The sequence below is a fragment of the Labeo rohita genome, chromosome 25 (assembly GCF_022985175.1).
Source record: "Labeo rohita strain BAU-BD-2019 chromosome 25, IGBB_LRoh.1.0, whole genome shotgun sequence".
Classification (NCBI taxonomy): domain Eukaryota; kingdom Metazoa; phylum Chordata; class Actinopteri; order Cypriniformes; family Cyprinidae; genus Labeo; species Labeo rohita.
In genome coordinates, this window is record NC_066893.1 from 24,846,333 (window position 1) to 24,870,873 (window position 24,541).

General features: G+C 32.7%; 1 protein-coding gene across 1 annotated transcript in view; it reads left to right on the plus strand.

Moving 5' to 3' along the window:
- The window catches only part of syt7a (synaptotagmin VIIa), a 184,253-nt gene that overhangs the window by 63,620 nt on the left and 96,092 nt on the right, over window positions 1-24,541 (plus strand). Inside the window, exon 2 of the mRNA XM_051099144.1 lies at window positions 18,948-19,051. Within this exon, the coding sequence (XP_050955101.1) occupies window positions 18,948-19,051 (104 nt within the window). The remainder of the gene's footprint in view (window positions 1-18,947; window positions 19,052-24,541) is intronic.

The window sequence follows — 24,541 nt, forward strand, 5'->3', positions numbered from 1 at the left end:
TATTTTATTTCAGTTAGTTCTCTAGTAATCATTCGTGATCCAGCTTCACTTACAGCAGAAGTGAGTATAAGGGTTTTTTTATGAATCTTTGTGATCGCCTTTCCTAATAATGTGCTAGTTAGCAAGTTTAGCGGCTAAATGTGGCTAAAGTAAACAGGCTCGTCTCTCCACAGAGAGAAGAGAGGGGCGGGGCGAGCCCAGCTCATTTGCATTTAAAGCAACCTCGACCAGAATGAGATGATTTTTGCAGAGCTGATTGCGACAAGGTAAAAAGGGTATTGTTTTACACTACCATTGAGAATTTTTAACCAAAGTATATTAGAGACTTTTCATTAAGACCCTAAAGAATCATATCAACTTGTGGAAAATGGGCATCCAATGACCCCGTTAAAAGGTGAAACATTTGCACAGAAACGGCTTTCAGATCAAGTCTATATAATAACTGCTCTGAATGGAGGATGTTTAGCAGGAAGAGCCGGATGGGTTGGTGTGTTGTTGTTGTAGTACATCAGCCGTTTCATTCACCAGCGCCGCTGTCGTTCCCTAATTCCATGTGCTACACACACACCCAGCATTAAAGCTGTCCGTCAAGCACTGCTACCATCACACATGGGATGCTAGGGTCACATGACTAGCCGGGGAACAGATTAAATTACCGTATCCATGACAACCAGCCAATGAAACCAAGTAGGCGCATCACGGTCCAGAACGGCCACAAGAGGAAACAAGTTTTTAAAGGCCAAATTAAAAAACGAGGTATTCGGACCCCGCCTGTTGAAGCAGATTAATTAATATCCCTGAGAGCCCGCAGCACACGTCTAATTATTTCATTTAGGTGTTTTAATTTAAGATTATACTCGTTTAATAACCAGTACAGTGGTCAGATCCAGTTACGTAAGTCTGTGGATGTGGCGTTTTGTCACATGAATTGCGTTTGTTTTTGTCCTGAAGCAGAACTCTGTGGCGGCTCACAGACTCAGAGCGCAAGTCCAACGTTACGGTCCAGCGAGTTGCCTTGGTGATTTGTACATCAGATGGTGCTGTTAAACGTGGTAAAAGAGGACAATGGGAAAACCGTGCACTATTGTGTCGTCTTATTGTTGGACAGGTCAAGGCAGTGGCCTGTTGGGCTCTTTCTGTTTTTGATGTGTACAAATGTGCTGAAATGGATTATGGGTGATGGAAATAACATGACATGAAACATGTAATAACTGCTCTGAATGGAGAATGATTAACTCATGCTTAGGGTGAGAGATTTCCACAAACCTGTAAAACTGTTCAAAATTTGTGGCTTTTGGTTTCATGCTTTTGAATGCTTTTATCTGATCAAAAATACAGTAAAACAGTAATATTGTGAAATATTATTACAATGTAAAATAATTATTTAATTTTGCCCCTTTGATGGCAAAGCTATTTTTTTTTAGCAGTTTTTCAGTATATTCAGCATTTCTTATTACTGTCAATGTTGAAAACAGTTGGGCTTTTATATATATGTGACCCTGGACCACAAAACCAGTCTTAAGTCGCTGAGGTTTATTTGTAGCAATAGCCAAAATACATTGTATGGGTCAAAATTATTGATTTTTCTTTTATGGCAAAAATCTTTAAAGAAAATCTTTAGTAAAGATGATGTTCCATGAAGACATTTTGTAAAATTCCTTAAAACTTAATTTTTGATTAGTAATATACATTGTTAAGAACATTATTTGAAGAACTTTAAAGGCAGTTTTCTCAATATTTTGATTTTTTTGCACCCTCAGATTCCTGATTTTTAAATAGTTGTATCTCGGCCAAATATTGTTCTGTCATAACAAATTATACATCAATGAAAAGCTTATTTATCCAACTTTCATATGTATATTTATCCAACGTTTTGATGTATAAATCTTAATTTAAAAAAAAATGACCCTTATGACTGGTTTTGTGATCCAGGGTCACATATATATCAGAGGTTGCGTTAGACTTTAACATTCAGGGTCGTAAAAATTCCGTCATAATCTATTATTACCCGTCATTTTAATTTTAATGTTTTAATTATAATAACATATTTAATTGCTTTTATTTTTGTTCACGTTTTCATTTTTTAATTCTGAACCTACAGGACGATATAGGCTTTTATTTTGAAGAGAACAGATGAGGCTGCGTTACTTTTCATGTTCAACACCACACGCCGCAGTTATAGCGATTTTAATATATTAAAATTTTTATGAACCAATAAATGCCAATCGATCTTTTGGTTTATGCTGTTTTCAGTTGATGAATGAACAGTACACAGTGTGCCTTCCTTCAAATAAATAGCAATAGGCTAGGCTTTGTGTTACTTTTGATATGTAAAGTCTCAGATTTCAAATTTTGTCCACTTCATTAGAAAATTCAAGCAATAAATTCCGTTTTAACGCTCTTTAATGTGGCGTGATAGATCGTTGTAGCTTCTGGGTATTGGCCTGTGCATAATAAAAGGAAAAGCATAGGAAAAGATTTGTGACAGTTTTGTTTTTGTTCTGGATCCAGTTCTCTGCTGCTACAATGGAGTGTACTCGCCACCAGTTATACAGCAGGAGAGTGGCGTCTAGTGGCGGAAATCACTGACAGCACGTCCCGTTTGTTTAGACACGTGACACTGCGCGCTGCACAGAGCGGGACACTTCAAAGGCGGATTTAAAACATTGACAACGAAACGGTGTGTACAGTATACTGTAGTGCATGTTTTCATGTCATTACTATGTGATGAATTTTTTGACTAGATGCTGCATTATTGGAGAAAGGACATCAGTATACTTTTGCCCATTTGGTGATCAAATAAAGTCTTGTAGACCGCCGCTTGAATTGAACGTGACCAGTGTGTGTGATACCGGATAGCTGCGAGTTCTTCTAGACGCGGCGCTGCACTTTTGCCCGTTGTGTGACTAACATATTTTTATATTTTGATTAGATAACCACAAATGTTCTAGAATAGAAGCAGTTAAATTGTGAAAGTACACAATATCCATATGTCTGCAATTTCAATACTGTGGCCTTTGTGTAGATATTTAAAGATGGCCATCTTCAGCTTGACTGTTGATGTAATAGTAACATTTTACAATATGAGTCCATTTGTAACATTAAGATAAAAGCATTGTTCCTTGTTAGAGTGTGTTCAATTCAGCATTTACTGATATATTTTAAAAATTTTAGTTAATTTTGTTAACATTAATGAACAATGAACTAACTGTAATGATCAATATATAATTAATATTAATATTGTTATTCATTTACAAAGTATAGTTCAGTAGGCTACTTTTTTTTTTTTTTTTAAAATAGTAGAGCACTATTTATTTTCCATTCAGTATCTATTTTAGAAACTATCGGTCGATTAATCGGTATCGGCTAGTATGGTCCAACCGAGTTATTGGTACTGGTAAAATCCAATATCGGTCGACCTCTATTAAATTGCATATAAAATATATATATATATATATATAGATAGATAGATAGATATAGATACACACACACACACACACACAATTTTTCAGAAATATTTTGTAACAATATAAATGTCTTTACTGTCACTTTTAATGTAATAATACTAATAATATAATGTGTATATATAGAGCACTAAGTAAATTATAAATTATACAGTAAATATAATTATACAGTATTATACAGTTATATATATATATATATATATATATATATATGTATGTTTCTGTATTTATATTTATATATTTATGCCCATTTTGTATTGTAAATATATTACCTAAATATATTTATTTTGTCCAGTTTGTTGGCCAATATTATAAAACTGAACAGATTGGTAAATACAGGATTTCTATAACAAAAAATTTAAATATATACAAAAATCATATATAGATTAGTTCATTTTTAAAAAAAATTAAAAACAAAGTAAAATTATGCAGTTAATATAAAAATGTATTTTTGTATGTTTTATTTATTATAAAATTAATCTCTCTCTCTCTCTCTCTCTCTCTCTCTCTATATATATATATATGTATATATATAATTTAATATTTTTTGAGAAATATTTTATAACAATATATATGTATTTACTGTCACTTAATGTAATAATAATAATAGACTTAAATACAGATAAATAAAATACTGGTAAATACAGGATATAAATACAGTTATAAAAAGTTTAAAATATATCAGATAAATCATATATACATTAAATTATTTTATTGTTATTTGATTAAAACTAAGTAAAATTAAATAAAATATAAAACATACTTTTTATATTTTATTTATTACAAAATAAATGTTTTAAATTTGTAACAGTATAAATATTTACTGTCACTTTTAGTGTAATAATATACATTAATATAATAAAATAGAATAGGCTTGCTAAATATAGGATTTTTATAAAAAAAATGTAAAATGTATCAAATAAGTCATATATAATTTTTTTTTTAATTAAAACAAAGTAAAATCATGCTGCAATTAATATAAAAAATTATTTTATTTATTATAAAATTGAACAATTGTGTTAAAAAAAATACTTAAAAAAATTGCTTTTATTTGGTAAAACAAGAATAGTACTGATATGCTGCCGCCTTTGTATCATACTGTACTGCACTACACCACTAGTGCTACGGACATAATATTATAGATATTATAAATGTCTTTATTGTCACTTTTGATCAATTTACAGCATCCTTGCTAAATAAAAGTATTAATTCCTTTCGGAAGAGCAAAAAAATCATACTTACCCCGAACTTTTGAAAGGTAGTGTATTGTATAGGATGATAAAATAGAGGGGTGGGGGAAAAGGCCATTTTCAAGGATGGATGCTTATAAAATCATATTTAGAGACTTGGGCCATAAACACTCGCCTTGAAACCTAGGATATGTTATCGGCAGTGTTTGCATGGACGAACACCACTCGCATTTTGAGCAAAAATGCTAAAATCTGGTTTATTATTGTTTTATTTTTGCCCTTCTTATGTTTAAGTGCTACAAGTGGCGCGGCTCAGTGCGTTGAAGCCTGTGCACTAACCGTTTTGAATATTTAAGAGGAACAAGTAGATTACATAAGAGCGCCGCTGCTAAGTGCTCTGGATACTTAGCGCAGTGGCTAACATCTACTAGCAGCAGGATGTTTTTAGCTCCAGACTACAGATGGACGCTTTCGTCTTCTTACACACACGTTCCTCTCTCTCTTTCTTTTGCTCTCTGTAAGTGTCATTTTCTCCATTATCAAATCCTTTAGTCAGATAAAGTGAATTAGCACAGCAAATTGAAATATCATATGACCCACAAATGACAGAGAAAGAGAGAGCGAGAGCAACGGAGCTTAAACTCTGACAGAAAGACTTTAAAGTGCTTATATCATACATTTATTTAGCATTTTAACCCTTGAGGTTCATGTATTACTTTTTTTTTAATTTGAGTAAAACATTACTGTTTATTATGACCATTTTTGTGTGCAAGCACATTTGCGCTTATAACCTAGACCATTTTTGCTGCTGTACTTTGATGATTATTATGGGTTCAGTACAAGTGAATGTATTGAACCCATATTCAATCAAATTTTTGTAAATATTAGTTTGTGTATTATTTGAGCTGTAAAGCTGTTTAAATGAACATTTTACAGTCGTTTTAGGGTTTGTGGTGTTACACTGCCATGGCACCAAGTTGTAAAATTGGACATAACTTTACATAGATAAGGTTAATAACTGATTTTTAAAATCTTGTTAACACACATAGCCATATGGTAAAAAAAGTTTTCCATTTTTTTTTTTTTTTGACAATATAAATATATTTAGATAATATATTTACAGTAGATTAAAGTGGCCAAAATATGTGAATACATGTCCAGCCTTAAAATACATTTTAATGAAATGCAATTTCTAATATATATATATATATATATATATATATATATATATATATATATTGGACAATATAAATACATTTAGGTAATATATTTACAGTACTTACAATATATATATGTGTGTGTGTGTGTATATATATATATATATATTTTTTTTTTTTGGCCAATATAAATATTGTAGAGTATAATATATTCATATAATATATTTACTGTAGATAAAAATGCCAAAAAATTCCTCCAGATACATGAAATGAATGCCAATTTTTTTCTCAGATGTAAACATTTAGATCATATATTTACAGAAGATAAAAATATAAAATAGTTTTTGTGTATATGTATATTTTGGACACGGTAAATATATTTAGATAATATATTTACAGTATATAAAAAAGGCCAAAATATGTGAATACGTGAATATGTGAGAACATATCACAATATGTGAATAAGATTGAATGTCCAATCTTAAAAATCATTTTGATCAAATGTAATTTAAAAAATACAAAAAAAAAAAACAAAAAACATTTTGATAATATATTTACAGTAGAAAAAAGGCCAAAATATAATATAATATAACATAATCTAATCTAATCTGATCTAATATAATATAATATAATATAAATATGTATATATGATAGTTTAATATGTTCATACAATATATTTATGGCCATATTAAAAATGGCCAAAAATATATGAATACATGTTCAATCTTAAAATACACTTTGGAGAAATGTAATTTCTAAAGAAATATGTATTTTGAATTGTATAATATATTCACATAATATATTTACTCTAGATAAAAATTGCAAAAAATATATGACAATCTTGAAGTATTTTTTTGGGTAAAGTGCAAACTTTTTTTTAATGTATTTTGAACAATGTAAATATATTTAGATAATATATTTACAGCAAAAAAAATAATATTTTTGTATATTTTTAAATAAATATTTCTAATATATGGGATTTCCGTCTTGTGACTATTTTTTATTTTATTTTATTTTATTAAGTACAAAAAGGATTTTTGTGGTAATTAAAATTATGCCGTTGATGCTGTCGATTGGCTACTGACTTCCATGTATAATTAAAAAAAAAAAAAAACTTTTTGTTATTGTTTTGATTGTTGTAACACAGTAAAGTAACTTAGTAACTTAGTCAGCAGTATGTACTGCACACTATGCATTATAATGTACACTAAGCAAGGATGTTGATGATAGAATGATGAGAGTCTGTAACGTCCTCCGTCCCACCACATGTGACACCTGCTGACCCTCTAATTCCAGAGACTCTAATTCACTTCCATGACATGAAACACACATGACCGTCGTGTGGGAGTTAAAACCGTCCCGGACGGCTGTCAGGATTCCTTACCGCTCACATCTGCGCTCACATCAGCTCCGCTCAGCTCTCACGCAGGAGTGCGGCGGGTCAAAGTCCAGCCACAAACCGCCTTCATGAAGCTGGAACGTGTCAGCACGGTTTACTGTCGCCAGTTCACTGCCTACCCACAATCCCCAGCGGCCACAATGCTGACATATGCACACTGATCTTTAGGACAGCGGTGTCCACATTGATCAAGACGCACAATTAATATTAATGAATCATATTTTGCTTCTGCTCACCAAGGCTGCGTTCATATAATTAAAAATACAGTAAAATAGTGAAATATTATTACAATTTAAAATAACTTTTTGCTATGTGGATATACTGTAAAATGTAATTTATATCTGCGATCAAATGCTGAATTTTCAGCATCAGTCTTCGGAGTCACATGATCCTTCAGAAATCATTCTAATATGCTAAAAGAAGTGAAAACTAGTCCATTAATAACTAAACTGTGACGTCAACTGATTTACACATCAACAATGGATATTTTTTGCTGTGTCCGGTCATGGTGAGGTAATAAGAAGGAAGCAGAAGAGATAATATTATTCGTGAAGAGCATAAAAGCAGTATGAAGTTGTTATCAGGAGCTTTAATGCAGTGCTGTGAGCTCAAACTCTACTGCCAGTAAATCATTAAGAGTCAATCAGGGGAACTAATAGATGTTTGTGTGTGTGTGTGTCTAATGCACTTGAGCTGTAATCATCTTCTCGTACCTCTGATAAGACTAATACTCTCAGGATCTCACGCAGAGACCAAACACACACACGAGAGCTTAGTGCTGCTCAGAGGTTGATGTTTCTCCACAGCTCGTAGGAGATTTAATGGCGATCTCACATTCAGTTTAAATCTCTTGTATTGTATTTCTATTTATGTGCTGTAAAAGGAATGTCAGTAGCGGTTCAGATCGTTCGGTCTTGGGAGATTTTGTTGAGTTCATGTTGAGATTTCTGACTTTTGATCTTGAGACGTGAGCGATTGCTGGGATGTTTTTCTTACTAGAAGCGTCAGCGGGAGACTGCGCTTGTTCAGTTTCGCTGGTGAATCTCATCGTGTCTTGTCCAGGCCACATTTCATGCCAAAATCAAAAGAAACAAGATAAGAAATTAAATCTTGCATGAAGAATCATGTGATCATTCATATTTTTGTCAATGAAATCATTATTCATGATAATGAAATACATTTTCCTCACAAAATTCTCATTACTCATCTTGGTTCTTTTCACTGATTCATTTTTGAGCTTTTTTGTATTACTTATTCTTCTTCAAAGACTGTTCAACAAATATTACCTGAAAACTATTGTATAATATAATAATTTACTTAGAAGTCACATTATTATTATTGTTCATAATAATATAAAACAATAATATTTATTTATTTGTAGTATAACAATGTGAAAATAGGAATACATTCTTCATTGTTAACAAATAAATAAAATATAAATGATTAAATTATAAAATATTATTATTATTATTATTGTTTAATATTATCTAATAATAATAATATTTAATAATAATAATAATTATTACATAATACTTATTTAATAATAATAATATTTAATAATTATAATAATATTAATACCATTTAAATATTGTTTTATATTATCATATATTATGTTTTATAATGTTGTTGTTGTTGTTGTTATTATTATTATTATTATTATTATTATTATTATTATTATTATTCAGAATATAAAAAATATTTATTTGTTGTATAGTAATATAGTAATATGAAAATAAGAATATTCTTAATTGTCACTAAATACTACTGTATGTCTAAATAAAATACAAAAATAAAATAATAATAATAATAACAATAACAATAAATATTGTTTATATTATTATATATTTTATTATTGTTATTATTATTTTACTACCAATAAATGTTATTGTTTTATATTATTAGTAGTAGTAATGCTACTACTACTACTACTACTACTTTATTGTTGTTATTATTATTATTATTATTATTATTCATAATAATATGTATATATTAATATATTATTATACATATTATAATAATATATTAATATATACATATTATTATGAATAATAATAATAATAACAACAAGTATTTATCTCTTGTATAGTAATGTTAAAATGAGAAAAAGCTAAATAAAATATTTAGTATAATAATAAATATATAATAATGAAAAAATATTATTCATAATAAAAACATCTATTTATTCATTTATTTGTTGTAAAGTAATGTGAAAATAGGAATATATTCTTAATTGTTAACAAATACTATCTAAATAAAATGCAAATATATAAAATAAAAAATAGTCTAAAATTGTATTGTTATTTTTATTATTGTTGTTATTGTTATTATTATACTACCAATAACATTTTTTTATGTTATTAGTATTTGATATTATATTTTATATTAGTATTAGTATTAGTAAATCAATTATTATTAGTAAATAAATAAATCTAAATACAATCTAAATTTATAAAATACAAGAAGAATTGGCTAAATTATTATTATTATTATTATTATTCTACCAATAAATATTATTTTTATATTATTATTAGTTGTAGTAATAATGATGATATTACAACTACTACTACTACTAATTATTATTGTTGTTATTATAATTATAAATAATAATAATAATAATAATAATATAGCGCATTAAAATGTATTTATTTGCTATTATATTATTGTTAATTTGAGAATAAAAAGTTTTTAATTGTCCTGAAAATAATGTCACAAAATTCAAAATATTTTTAATATCTAAAATATAAATGATGATCTCTTTTGATTTCGAAGAGTAATATGATTTGGCATGTTTGTGAGATCTGTCCTGTTGTTGTCTAGAAGAAACAATTGAGATATTAAAAAGATGTTTATTTCCCGTCGGCTTTCCTGTTACACGGTGAAGTTCGGCGTTTCTTGGAATGAGCTGTGAGCTTTCAGATATTTCTGTTCTTTAGAGGGCGGAGAGCGAGATATTGTCCGTCTTTGAATAGTGCAGATTCACCGTCGGTGAGGTTCCTGTATTATTACAGCCAGACTTCTTAATATATCAGAGATCAGGATCGCATAAAGGAGTCGCGGTGGCCGTCTGAGAGGAGCGTTATCTACAGACGCAAAACAATAACCAAACTTCTCCTTATCTCTCTCCGCCTGTCTCGTTCTGCTAAATGCACACTATTTAGGGGAACAAATACGGGGCTCCAGTAGTGTGTGTGTGTGTGTCCTTCAGCGGGGACGCTTTCTCTCGTTTAGATTTCATTAGTCGTACTTCTCCTCTGGCCGGAGGCGCAGACGCACCTTCATCCTCCCGTTCCTCTCTTCTGCTCCCCGGGGTCAGCAGCGATTACACTGACACACACTCTGATAAAACACCCAGATATATACGTGTGTCTGTGTGTGTGAGAGAGAGAGACACACAAACATAATCTACTGCTCTGTGTCTTTCTCAGATAAAGGTGAAGGTTGTTTTTTTGTTAAAGGCCACGGGTTCACAGACTTACAAAAAAACTGTCCAGCATTAAGCAGAATTCATCATGAAACCTGTTTTCCTTTAGATCAAGTGGGACTACAATATAGATTTAATGCCCAGGGACACACAGTGATTATAATAATTATATATTTTAATTTTTAAAAATGTGAATAATTTAATAAATGAATTTGGTTTTAATTAAACAAGCTGAGTAATTCTTGTGTTAATAATTAGCTAAATAAATGATTGTATTTTACAAATTAATAATAATCATTTAATTGTTTAATTTGAATAATTTACTAAATTAATTTTAAAAATATTTGTATTTATTGATTTTATGAATGAATTTTTATGTAAATAATTACCAAAATAAATTGTTGTAATTTACAGAATATTATTGCACTTAATTACATGAGACGTTACTTAATAATTCTGTTTGTGATTTTTATTTCAGTTTTATTTTCAATTTATCAACAATTTCATGTTTTCAGTTTAGTTTTTTTTTTGTTTTATTATCAAAATTATTATTTTAGTTTAGTAAAAAAAATGATTACTTTGAGGACAATATAGTCATTTTTTATGTGAAAGATTTTAAATTAAGTCAAGTAAATTCAAGTAAATAATCTGTAGGATCAAAAATATTATTAATATTAAATAAATAAAAAATATAAAAATATTTATTATATTAATTAAATACTGTAAAATACTGTCACACACACACACACACACACATATATATATATATATATATATATATATATATAATATTTATATAAATATATATATAGTTATATAATATATATATATATAATATTTATTCTATCATATATTATAATAGTTTTATAAAATAGTGTAGAAATCATTTTATACAAATAGTATTTATTTTTTATTTAAAAAATGATTCATGCAATATTTTATATTTTATACAAAGTAATATTTATTTATGTTTAAAATTTATTTTTTTATTTTTATAAAATTTTTATGAATACATTATAAAATATGTTTATTAGATTTTATATTTTATGTATTTTGTATTATATAAATATTTTCAATATATATTTTTTATTTTTGTTATAATATTTGATAGAATAAATATATTAATTAAATACTGTCTTTTTAAATTGTAATAAAAATGTTTATATATATATATATATATATACACACTACCGTTCAAAAGTTTGGGGTCAGTACATTTTTATTGTTTTTGTTTTTTTTTTAAGAAATTAATACTTTTATTCACCAAGGATGTATTAAGTTAATAATTAAGTTTATTAAAAGTTAATAATAAATAATTTACATTGTTATAAAATATTTATATTTTGAATACACACTGTACTTTTTAAACTTGTTATTCATGAAAGAATCCTGAAAAAAAAAAATTACAGGTTCCAAAAAATATTTGGCAGCACAACTGTTGATATTATCCAACACTGATCATTCTAATAATAAATCCGCATATTAGAATGATTTCTGAAGGATCATGTGACACTTAAGACTGGAGTAACAGCTGATAAAAATTCAGCTTTTCATCACAGGAATAAATTCTATTTTAAAGTATGTTCAAATAAAAAACATTATTTTATATTGTAAAAACATTTTGCAATATTACTGTTTATTTTTATTTTTATTTTTAATCAAATAAATGCAGCCTTGATGAGCATAAGAGACTTCTTTAAAGACTATTACAAGTCTTACTGACCCCAAACTTTTGAACGGTAGTGTATATATATATGGCAAATTGTGAAAATATATTTATTCTATCATATATTATAATAAAAATAATAGTACATGAATATTACTTTTTATAAAACATTTAAAATATTTCCATAATAAAATACAAAAATAAATGATAAAAAAGATTTTTATATATAAAATATTATTATATGTATAAAATATTGAATGGTTTTTGAATTATTGTGTAAATAAATATTGTTGCATTATTGATATTTTATAGTTTATTTTTATTAGTTTATTGTGCAATATTATTATAATTAGCAATTATTCATTTGCAATTTAGTCTAGCTTTTTTTACTTTTGCTAACAAAAGGATTGGATTTAGGTTTTTTTTTTAGCTTTGCACAAATCTCATTTTATTTGCGAACCAGTTTTCTGTTTGTACATCGATGTGCGCTTATTTCTGAATTTTACAGCCATAACCCATAAATCAGCTGCTGTCAGTGAAAATGACTGACTTCTGTTTGCTTTGTCTCTGTTATCTGAACATGCAACAGATGTGTTTTATTGCCTGCTGCTTCATAGAGTCTCATCTGCTGTTCTCTGATCTCAGACCTGCTCTTGTGTTGAACACTGGCTCATTCAAATCTGGAGGATGTGTGAATACAGGCTGTTTTCTGGAGTGTTTGTTTATGTGCTCCTGATCAGCTGCTTCAGCAGGGAAGCGTCCAGCGCTGCTCTCTGTCTGTCTGTCTGTTGATTTAACCAGTGAGAGCAGCCAGTCGCTCCTGTCAGAGTCTGTGTGAGGCTCCGCTGAGAAACCTGCAGGTGGTTTGTTAGGATACATGGCTAGTTTTGAACAGCTGTCAGTAGAGAAAGATGCTTTGTGTGTTCAGTTACACGATCTACCAGCAAAGGCTAACAGAGTCATGCTGACAAGCCAAACCTTGACCACTTGGTTTGAGAGGCCCTAAAGGCTTAGGCTACACATTACGTACTGCATACTTTAGTAATATGAATTTTAAAAAATTAAGGAAAAAACATAGTATATGGAACAGTATGCAATATGCAATGTTAAACGTTCTAAACATGTTAAAATAGGGCTGTGAACGATTAATCGCGAGTAATTGCATACAAAATAAAAGTTTAAGTTTATATGTGAGTGTACTGTGTGCAATTATTATGTATATTATGTATATTATTATGTATATATAAATACACACAAATTAATGTGGATATATATGAGAAATATGTTATTAATATACAAAATGATTTTATTTATATATAATATAAATTATATAAAAATTATAATAAATACATATGCTTGTAAATATTTCTTAAATATATACATGAATGTGTTTGTATTTATATATACATAATAATTATACACAGTACACACACATATATTAGGCAAACTCAAACTTTTATTTTGTGTGGAATTAATCGCGATTAATTGTTCACAGCCCTATGTTAAAAGTTAAAAAAAAAAAAATATATATATATATATATATGCCTTCAAAATAACAGTTTTATGTTTTATGTTATTTTCAAAATGTATACTGTATGTGTATTTATATATACATAATAAATATACACAGTATACACAAATTTATTATGTAAACAAAAACTTTTAAAACTATTTTTCGATGAAAAACTATTTTAGATGTGATTAATCGCGATTAATTGTTTGACAGCACTTAAAGTAATAAGTCTTGCCAACTAACAGAAATACTTTTTTTTATAAATATTCTATTTATTCTATTTCAATAAACAGTTTTTTGTGTTTTTGTCTTTTTTTAATGTGTTTGTTATTAATTTTTATTTTTTGTCTTAATGTATTTCATCTTAGTAATTTATAATACTTCAGCTTAAACTAAATGAAAATAATAAATGTAATGCATGCAACTAAATGCAACTAGCTGAAATAAAATATATATTTTTTAATTTTTTTTAAATATCTTATAAAAATATATTTTATTTATTTTATTTGACGTAAACAATACGTTTTTTTGTATTGTGTGTTTATCTTTTTTAGTTTTATATTTTTTTTAAGAAGATGTCTGTTATTCATTTTTATTTTTTTATTTTTAATTAATTACATTTTATAAATGGAAATATATATATATATATATATATATATATATAATAAATGAAAATATATAATTTTAACAATATTTTATTTTTTTTCTTTTAAGTAAGCAATATGTTTTTTTTGTGTTGTGTTTGTCTTTTTTTTATATGCCTATATGTTGCTATTTTAGTCATTTTAATACTTCATTTTAAACTAAATGAAAATAATAAATGTTGCCTTGACAATAAAGGTAATAAAATATCCTTTTTTAATTTTATTTCAAGTAAGCAATATGTGTTTTTTTTGTGTTGTGTTTGTCATATATATATATATATATATATATATATATATATATATATATATATATTTTTTTTTTTTTTTTTTGTTTTGTTTTTGTTTTGTTTAAGTATGTCTATATGTTGCTGTAAAAGGTAGTATGCCATTCCAAACACTCTGTTATACTGGAGCAACTCTGATATCTGGATGAGGTTCCAGCATTAAGTCAGTGTTGATCTTTTTCAGAAACCAATTTCACCTTAGTTCATGTTTGTAGAGAAATGCAACTGGTGTTTCATAACAGGTGAAGGGTGTTTTGTACTGTTTGTATGGGTGAGAGTGTGTCTGTAAGAAAGAGATAGAGAAAACACAATCCTGTCCCCAGAACAACTTCTTCAACGTCTGATTACAGCAGCGCTGAGGGAAACAACGAGAGCAAGAGATAAAACGACTTACAAAAGAATGTGGACACCTCAAAATGTCTGAATGTAGATAACAACAAAGTAAAAAAGCTGGTGACATTTATTTTGAATAAATACTGCTTAAGCAAAACCTTTGATAGGAATATATGTATGTAAAATAAAATAAAATAAAATGTTATTAATGTATTAAATATAAAAAAAAATTTAATAATAATAATAATAATAATAATAATAATAATAATATATATATTTAATTTTATTATTTTATTAATTTATTTTTAACAGACTTTTTTATTATAGAGAATATTTATAACAGTAATGCATTGTAGATGTGGAACAGAAGCTTTTTCCGAAGGTTTGCTTCTGCTTTCATTTCACAAGGTTGTGCTGGAACAGCAGATGAAAGAGCTTGTGTGTTATACACACACACACACACACACACACACACACACACACACACACAGACTGACTGCATGAGTGCATCACGCTTTGTCCCTTCACTTCACAGGAGAGATCAATCTTAAACGTTTATCACTCTTTACTCCCGTCCCTCCCTCCCCTCAACCATCCATCCATCCCTCCATCTCCTCCCTACACCTCCATCAGCAGATGTGTCCATTCATCATATTTTGTCAGCTTTCGTCCTATCTCTCTCTGTTACAGTTCTGTCTTTCTCTCTGTATGCCTGCAGTCCTCAGAACTGATCTTCTACATGTATGTTATACCAGACACTCTATGCTACGGTTTTCTTTGTTATTATGTATCCTAACGCAGGCACTTCTAGCTTAGCAAGCTTCATTTCATGTGTCATTGACAATCGAAACACAATCTGTAGTCTATGTAAGCATGTGTATGCAGACTCTTTTAGCTACATATTGATTTTATGTGTTGTTGTGTTACGAAATGTCTGACTGCAGTCATTAGCTTAAACGGTTGAATGCCAGTTTTCTCTTTCAGCTCATTTACTTGTATGGCAGAGCAACAGTTTGAAGAGCAACACAGTAAAATCCGTTTAGAAGCAAGAACTCCCTAGTAACCACATAGCAACACCTTGGCAACTGCATGGCAATGCCTTGGCAACAACATACAATATTCTAGCAAAGCCCTTGTAACTTCCTAACTACCACCCTAGTGCACCTTAGAACCTCTTAGTTACTGTATAGCAACACCCTGGTGACTACCCACAACACCTTAGCAACTCCATAGTAACATGCTGAACACTACACAGAACACCCAACAATGCTGTAGTAAGCACCCAGAGTAAACCATACTGTAACAAACAGCAAGCCGTGTACTGAAAACCACTTAAAATACCACAAAGCTACACCCTAGCAACCACATACTTTAGTGACCTCAAGCAGTGTGCTGAAATCACTTTAGGAATAACATAGCAACTCCTTAGCAACCACATACTGTAGCAACCACTAAGCTGGAAACAACATAGCAGTGCCAAAGCAACCACAAACTGTAGCAATCACCAAGCAATGTGCTGAAAACAACTATAAATACTACATAGCAACACCCTAGCAATCACATACTGTAGCAACAACCAAGAAACATGCTGAAGACCACTTGAAATGTCTTAGAAAGTACATAGCAATGTACTAGCAACCACATACTGTAACTACCACCAAGTAACATTCTGAAAACCACTTAAAACTCTACATACTGTGGTAACACCCTAGCAACCACATACTCTAGCGACCCCAAGCAATGTGCTGTAAACCACTTATAGTACCTTAGGAACACCACATCAACTCTTTAGTAACCACATACTGTAGCAACCACTGAGCCGAAACCACTTAGGATATGTTTAAAACCACAAAGCAATGCCATAGCAACCACACACTGTAGCAACCACCAAGCAATGTGCTGAAAACCACTATAAATACTACATATCAACATCCTAGCAATCATATACTCTAGCGACCCCCCAAACAATGTGTTGAGAACCACTTAGAATACCTTAGAAACCACATAGCAACGCCTTAGAAACCACATGCTGTAGCAACAACCAATAAACTTGCTGAAGACCACTTGAAATACCTTAGAAACTACATAGCAACAACATACAGTAACTACCACCAAGTTACATGCTGAAAAACACTTCAAATACTACATAGTAACACTCTTAACAACCACATTCTCTGGTGACCCCAAGCAATGTGCTGAAAACCACTTAGTATACCTTAGAAACTGCATAGCAACGCCCTAACAAACACATACTGTAGCAACCACCAAGCAACATGCTGAAAACCACTTAGAATACTTTAGGAATACCATAGCAACTCCTTAGCAACCACATTCTGTAGCAACCACTAAGCTGGAAACAATATAGCAGTGCCATAGCAACCACACACTGTAGCAACCACCAAGCAATGTGCTGAAAACCACTTCAAATACTACATAGCAACACCCTAGCCACCACATGCTCTAGCAACCCCAAGCAACATGCTGAAAAGCACTTAGAATGCCTTAAAAACCACATAGCAATGCCTTCAGCTGCATGCTGAAACCACTCAGAAACTGCATAGCAATGGCCTAGCAACTACATACTGAAGCAACTACCAAGCAACGTGCTGAAAAACACCTAAAATACATTAGAAACTGCATAGCAACTTCCTAGTAACCACATACTGTAGGTACCACCAAGCAACATGCTGAAAACCACTTAGAATACGTTAGTAACTACATAGCAACACCCTAGCAACCACATGCTCTAGCGACCCAAAGCAATGTGCTGAAAACCACTTAGAATATCTTAGAAATCACATAGCAACGCCCTAGAAACCACATACTGTAGCTACCACATACTGTAGCTACAACCAAGAAACATGCTAAAGACCACTTGAAATACCTTAGAAACTACATAGCAATGCCCTAGCAACCACATACTGTAACTACCACCAAGCTACATCCTGAAAACCACTTCAAATAAAACATTGCAACACCCTAGCAACCACAAACTGAAGCAACAACCAAGAAACATGCTGAAGATCACTTGAAATACCTTAGAAACTACATAGCAATGCCCTAGCAACCACATATCGTAGCTACCACCAATCTACATGCTGAAAACCACTTCAAATGCTACATAGCAACACCCTAACAACCACATTCTCTAGTGACCCCAAGCAATGTGCTGAAAACCACTTAGTATACTTTAGAAACTGCATAGCAACGCCCTAGCAACCACATATTGTAGCGACCACCAAGCAACATTATAAAAGCCACTCAGAATACCTTACGAACTGCATAGCAACGCCCTAGCAACCACATACTGTAGCAACCACAAAGCTACATGTTGAAACCACTTAGAATACATTAGAACTGCATAGCAACGCCCTAGCAACCACATATTGTAGCGACCACCAAGCAACATTCTAAAAGCAACCACATTCTCTAGTAACTACTAAGTTGCGTGTTGAAAACCACATACAACGTCCTAGAAATTGCCTAGCAACAACAGTTTTGTGCATGCACTCACAGTTTCTTCAGATAATATTTTCTTCGGTGAATATAGTACAAATCTACTTTAGTTGTGTTTTTGACATCATGATGTTGCATTTGTAATGTGTTTGATATTGATGCAGTATGTTTTTGGGCTTGGTGCCTCTCATATTTTATATCTAAAACACTTTAGTGGCATCTCGGTCCCTCTTTCCCTCTCCAGTCATATTTTTCTACCTTTCTGATTTTGTTCTCCAGTCACATTTGTTCCCATCGTGAAAAATATCGATCCATCTTTAGGACTTCAGAGACTTCATAAACTCTTAGTGTTCTCGTCAGAGTAAATGTCAGACTGTTCCCCCTATGCTCAGATATTAACATTGTGTGTGTGTTTCACAGGCTCCGTCTCTTTGAGCGTGCTGCTGGTGTCGTTGGCGGTAACCGTGTGTGGTGTTTGGCTGGTGGCTCTCTGCGGCGTCTGCGGATGGTGTCAACGCAAGCTGGTGAGTTACACACACACTTACTAAGAAGAAAACAATTTATGACAATCATGTACGTGCATTTGTTTGAACAGTGGGGTGGAACATTTGTAGTATGTTGACCACATGTTCTCATCTAAGTATCAACTTTGACTCACATGTTTTTCCTCAAAAACAAGTAAACAGCGGACCTACACAATGAGTATTTGTATTTTTCTGTGTGTTGCTTCATTATCAGGATTTTATAGTAAAATGTGAAATAATAATGTGGTCTCCATGCTTATTAATCAGTGTAAAGGCTGATCGATTAGAATGGTCCCACAGCTCATTAGACAGATGGAGTGGAACCACGCCGCATGGTTCTTCACCGACTCGTTTGTTTGGCTCGGGTTTGTGAGTCAAAGCTAATTGATTCCCGATGCGTGTCATACATGTACCCCAGTGCATGAAGTCAGCTGTATGTGTTTGTGTTTGATGTATGTTTGTGTATGTGTGTGTGTGTATTTTAGTGTGTACATAGCGTATATGAATCTACAGTTTTGCATTTCAGTCATGTGTTTATTAGTGGTGTCTGTTACAATAACAATTATAAAGTGGGCAATAAAGTTTCACTTATAATTTGGACCAGTAGGAAACCACATAGATTATCCAGGATGACCTGACAACTGCATAACAATGCTCTGGAGACTACCCATGACACCTTAGCAACTCCATAGCAACATGCTAAACACTACAGAGAACACCTAGCAAAGATCTGGCAACCACCCAGAATAACCTATGAACTGCATACAGTATCAAACACCACGCCGTGTGTTGAAAACCACTTGAAATACCACACAGTAACACCCTAGCAACTATATACTGTAGTAACCACCAAGCAACATGCTGAATACCACTTAGAATACCTTAGGAACAGCATAGCAACTCCTTAGCAACCATATATCAAAACCCTTGTGACTAAGCAGCATTCTGAAAACCAGTTAGAATGCCTTAGGAACAGCATAGCAACACTCTAGCAACTACATACTGTAGCAACCACCAAGCAACAAGCTTAAGACCACATGGAATATCTTAGAAACCACATAGCAATGCTCTAGCAACCATATACTGTATTGACCACCAACAACATGCTAAAAACCACTTAGAATATATTAGAAACCACATAGCAACACCCTAGAAACCACATAATGTAGAAACCACCAAGCACCATGCTTAAGACCACTTAGAATACTTTAGAAACCACATAGCAACAGCCTAGCAATCACATACTGTAGCAACCACTAGGCAACATGGATAAGAATACTTAGAATATCTTAGAAACTACATAGCAGTGCCCTAGCAACCACATACTGTAGCGGCCACCAGGCAACATGCCATGTGCTGAAATCACTTAGAATACCTACAATAGAATAGCAACACCCTAACAACCACATACTGTAGCAACCACTAAACAACATGCTGAAAAACACTTAGAGTACATTTGAAACAGCATAGCAACACTCTAGCAACCACATACTGTAGCAACCACCAAGCAACATGCTTAAGACCTCTTACAATACTTCAGAAATCACATAGCATGTCCCGAGCAACCATATACTGTAGTAACCACCAAGGAACATGGTGAAGACCACTTAGAATACCTTAGAGGCTGCATAGCAACTCCCTAGCAACCACATACTGTAGCAACCACCAAAGAACATGCTGAAAATCACTTAGAGTACATCTGAATCAGCATAGAAACATTCTAGCAACTACACACTGTAGCAAACTCTAAGCAATATGCTTAAGACCACTTAGAAAACCACCTAGCAACACCCTAGCAACCACATGCTGTAGCTACCAACAAGCAGCCTGCTGATTAGAATACCTTAGGAACAGCATAGCAACACTCTAGCATACTATAGTAAACAGCCAGCAACATGCTTAAGACTATTTAATACCTTAGGAACCACATAAGACACCCTGACAACCACATACTGTAGCAACCACCAAGCAACATGCTAAAAATCACTTAGAATACATTAGGAAGAGCATAGCAGCACCCTAGCAACCACATACTGTAGCAACCACCAAGCAACATGCTTAAGACCACTTAAAATACCTCAGAAACCACATAGCAACACCCTAGCAACCATATACTGTAGCTACCACCAAGCAACATGCTTAAGACCCCTTAGAATACTTCAGAAACCACATAGCAACCCCCGAGCAACCACATACTGTAATGACCACCAAGCAACATGTTGAAGACCACTTAGAATACCTTAGAAGCTGCATAGCAACTCCCTAGCAACCAACAAAGAACATACTGAAAATCACTTAGAACAGCATAACAACACCCTACTAACCACATATTGTAGCTGCCAATAAGCAACATGCAGATAATCACATAGAATATCTTAGGAGCAGCATTGCAACACTCTAGCAACTATGTACTATAGCAAACACCCAGCAACATGCATAAGACTACTTAGAATACTTTAGGAACCACATAGCAACACCCTAGCAACCACCAAGCAAAACCCACCAGAGTACATTTAAAACCACATAGCAATGCCCTTGCAACCACATACTGTAGCAACCACCAAGTAAAATGCTAAAAACCACTTAGAATACATTATTAATGGCATAGCAACTCCCTCTCAACCAAATACTGTAGCAGACAACCACCGATGAACATGCTGAAAATCACTTAGAATATAGTAGAACCTTAGAAACTGCATAGCAACACCCTAGCAACCAAATACTATAGTGACCACCAAGAAACATGCTGAAAACCACTCAGAATACCTTAGGAACCACACATGGCAACACCCTGGCAACCATACACTGTTGCAACTACCAAGCGACATGCTGAAAGCCACTTAGAAAACCTTAGGAACAGCACAGCAACACCCTAGCGACCACATACTGTAGGTACTAACAAGAAACATGCTGAAGACCTTTTGGATATACCTTAGAAACTGCATAGCAACTGCCCAGCAACCATATACTATAACAAGCGCCAAGCAACATGCTGAAAACCACATCCAGCACTGTGGCAACAAAATAGAATGTCCTAGCAAATGCAAAGCACTAAATACAACTCGGAACACTTAACTACCGCCGAAGTGCACCATACTCTAGTTACTCTGGTAACTGTATAGCAACCAGTGATCAGCAATCACTCAGAACCCTTTGGAAACTGCAAAGCAACACTCATAGAACATCCTATGAACATTTTCAGTGAATGCAGTTTCTTTTGTTTTGATGTCAAACGTTGAGTGTGTGACGTCACCTGAGGAGCCAAAAGGGTTTTCTCCACAGAAAAACAAGACTGAAAACAGTGACCTGTAATTTCAGCCTCACGACCGCCGATCAGACTTTTAAATGGCAGCGCTGATTGGAACGACCTTGAGTGACCCAAAAGGTGTTTCAAAGTAAAAAAGCCATTTCCCATTTATGCCACCAGAAGCCAAATAGTTAATTGAACATGCCAGCAGATCTCACACGTACAGGCAATTGTAAATTCAGTCAGATATCCTCAGCCACAACTGTACATGACCTTTGACCTTATTCCTCGCAGAAGACTGACCACAGGCAATCACAGCGGGTGTCATGAGGTCACTGAGCTCATACATGCCCTCTGAACCTATGTGTGCATGTGTGTGTTTTAGTTAGTGAGGATGTGCACATGCATACTAACAAGCATACTAACAAGTGTGTGGGAGGAGTGTGTGTGTGCTTGAGGGAGAAAATTTTTGTGTTTACTGAGCTGTACTTTGGAGACCTTCTTTTGGGGAGGCCTTCAAATGTAAAAATTGTTCATAAATGACGCAAATAATGTTTGTTTAAGACCAGCAAATCATCTGAGTCTGATTTACTGTGTTTTTTTGTTAAGCTGATAGCTAAGTGAACATGCGCTTGTGTGTTTTGGTGCTCAGAACGTTTTGTGACCTTGTGTTCGTCAGTCTCAACAGGAAATGACCTGCACTTCAGCAGGAAGCTGCACCTGTCACTGCCTCATTAAGCTCAGATGGGTCACCTCTGCCTGTAACATTAGGCTAAATTGAGCTGAGCGCTCAGCTGGATTTGTGTTAAAGGAAGACTAACAGTGTTTTACCTGTGTGTGTGTGTGTGTATAGGCAGGTTTTGCTTTCGTCTGCTGATGGAAAGTGTCAAAATCAAATTTTTTACTATTATACTTTATACTACTATATCTTTTATTAATATTTTGACACCAAGAAACATGCTATGTGCTTGCTAGGGTGTTTGGAGTTGTTGTTAGTGTGTTGCTATGTGCTATGTGGTTGTTTTGTGTTGTTGCTATGCTTGTCACTAAGGTGTTTGAAGTTGTTAATGTGTTGCTATGTGGCTGCTATAGTGTTTAAAATTGTTAAAATTTTACTATATTGTTGCTATGGTGTTTTGAGTTGTGACGGTGTTGCTATGTAGTCACTAAGGTGTTTGGAGTTGTTCATGTGTTGCTATGTGGTTGCTAGGGTGTTTTGAGTTGTGAGGGTATGCTATGCAGTCACTAAGGTGTTTAGAGTTGTTAATGTGTTGCTATGAGGTTGCTAAGATACTTAAGTTATGTGATGGTGTTGCTATGCAGTCATTATGGTTCTTAGAGTTGTTAACACTTGCTATGTGGTTGCTAGGATGTTTAGAGTTGTTGCTAACATGCTGCAATATTATTGCTAGAGTGTTTTGATTTGTGAGGGTGTTGCTATGCAGATACTAAGGTGTTTGGAGTTGTTAGTGTGTTGCTATGCAGTTGCTAGGGTGTTTTGAGTTGTAAGGGTGTTGCTATACAGTAATTTAAGGTGTTTGGAGTTGTTGTTAGCCTGTTACTATGTAATTGTTAGGGTGCTTTCAGTTATGTGAAGGGGTTTCAATACAGTTAATAAGGTGTTTAGAGTTGATACAGTGTTACTATATTGTTGCTAGGGTGTTTTGAGTTATGTTGGGGTGTTGCTGTCTAGTTTCTAAGGTGTTTTGAGTTGTTGGCATGTTGTTACATGGTTACTGGGGTGTTTTGAGCTGTGTGGGTTTTGCAGTCTAGTTGCCAAGGTGTTTTTGGTTATTAGCGTGTTGCTATGCACTTGCTAGGGTATTTTGAGTTATGTTAGGGTGTTGCTGTCTAGTTCCTATGGTGTTTTGGATAGTAACCATATAACAACATGCTAACAATCCGAAACACCCCAGTAACTGTGTAAAAACACGCTGACAACCCGAAAACACCTTATCAACTAGTTGGCAACATCCACACCTAACTCATGAGGGCATTGCGAGGGCATTGCTGTCTAGTTGCTAAGATGTTTTGGATTGCTGGCGTGTTGTTACACACTTACTGGGGTGTTTCGAGTTACGAACGGGTGTTGCTATCTAGTTGCTAAGGTGTTTTGCATTGTTGGTGTGTTGTTACATGCTTACAGGGGTGTTTTGAGTTACGAGCGGATGTTGCTATCTAGTTGCTAAGGTGTTTTGCGTTGTTGGCGTGTTGTTACATGCTTACTGGGGTGTTTTGAGTTT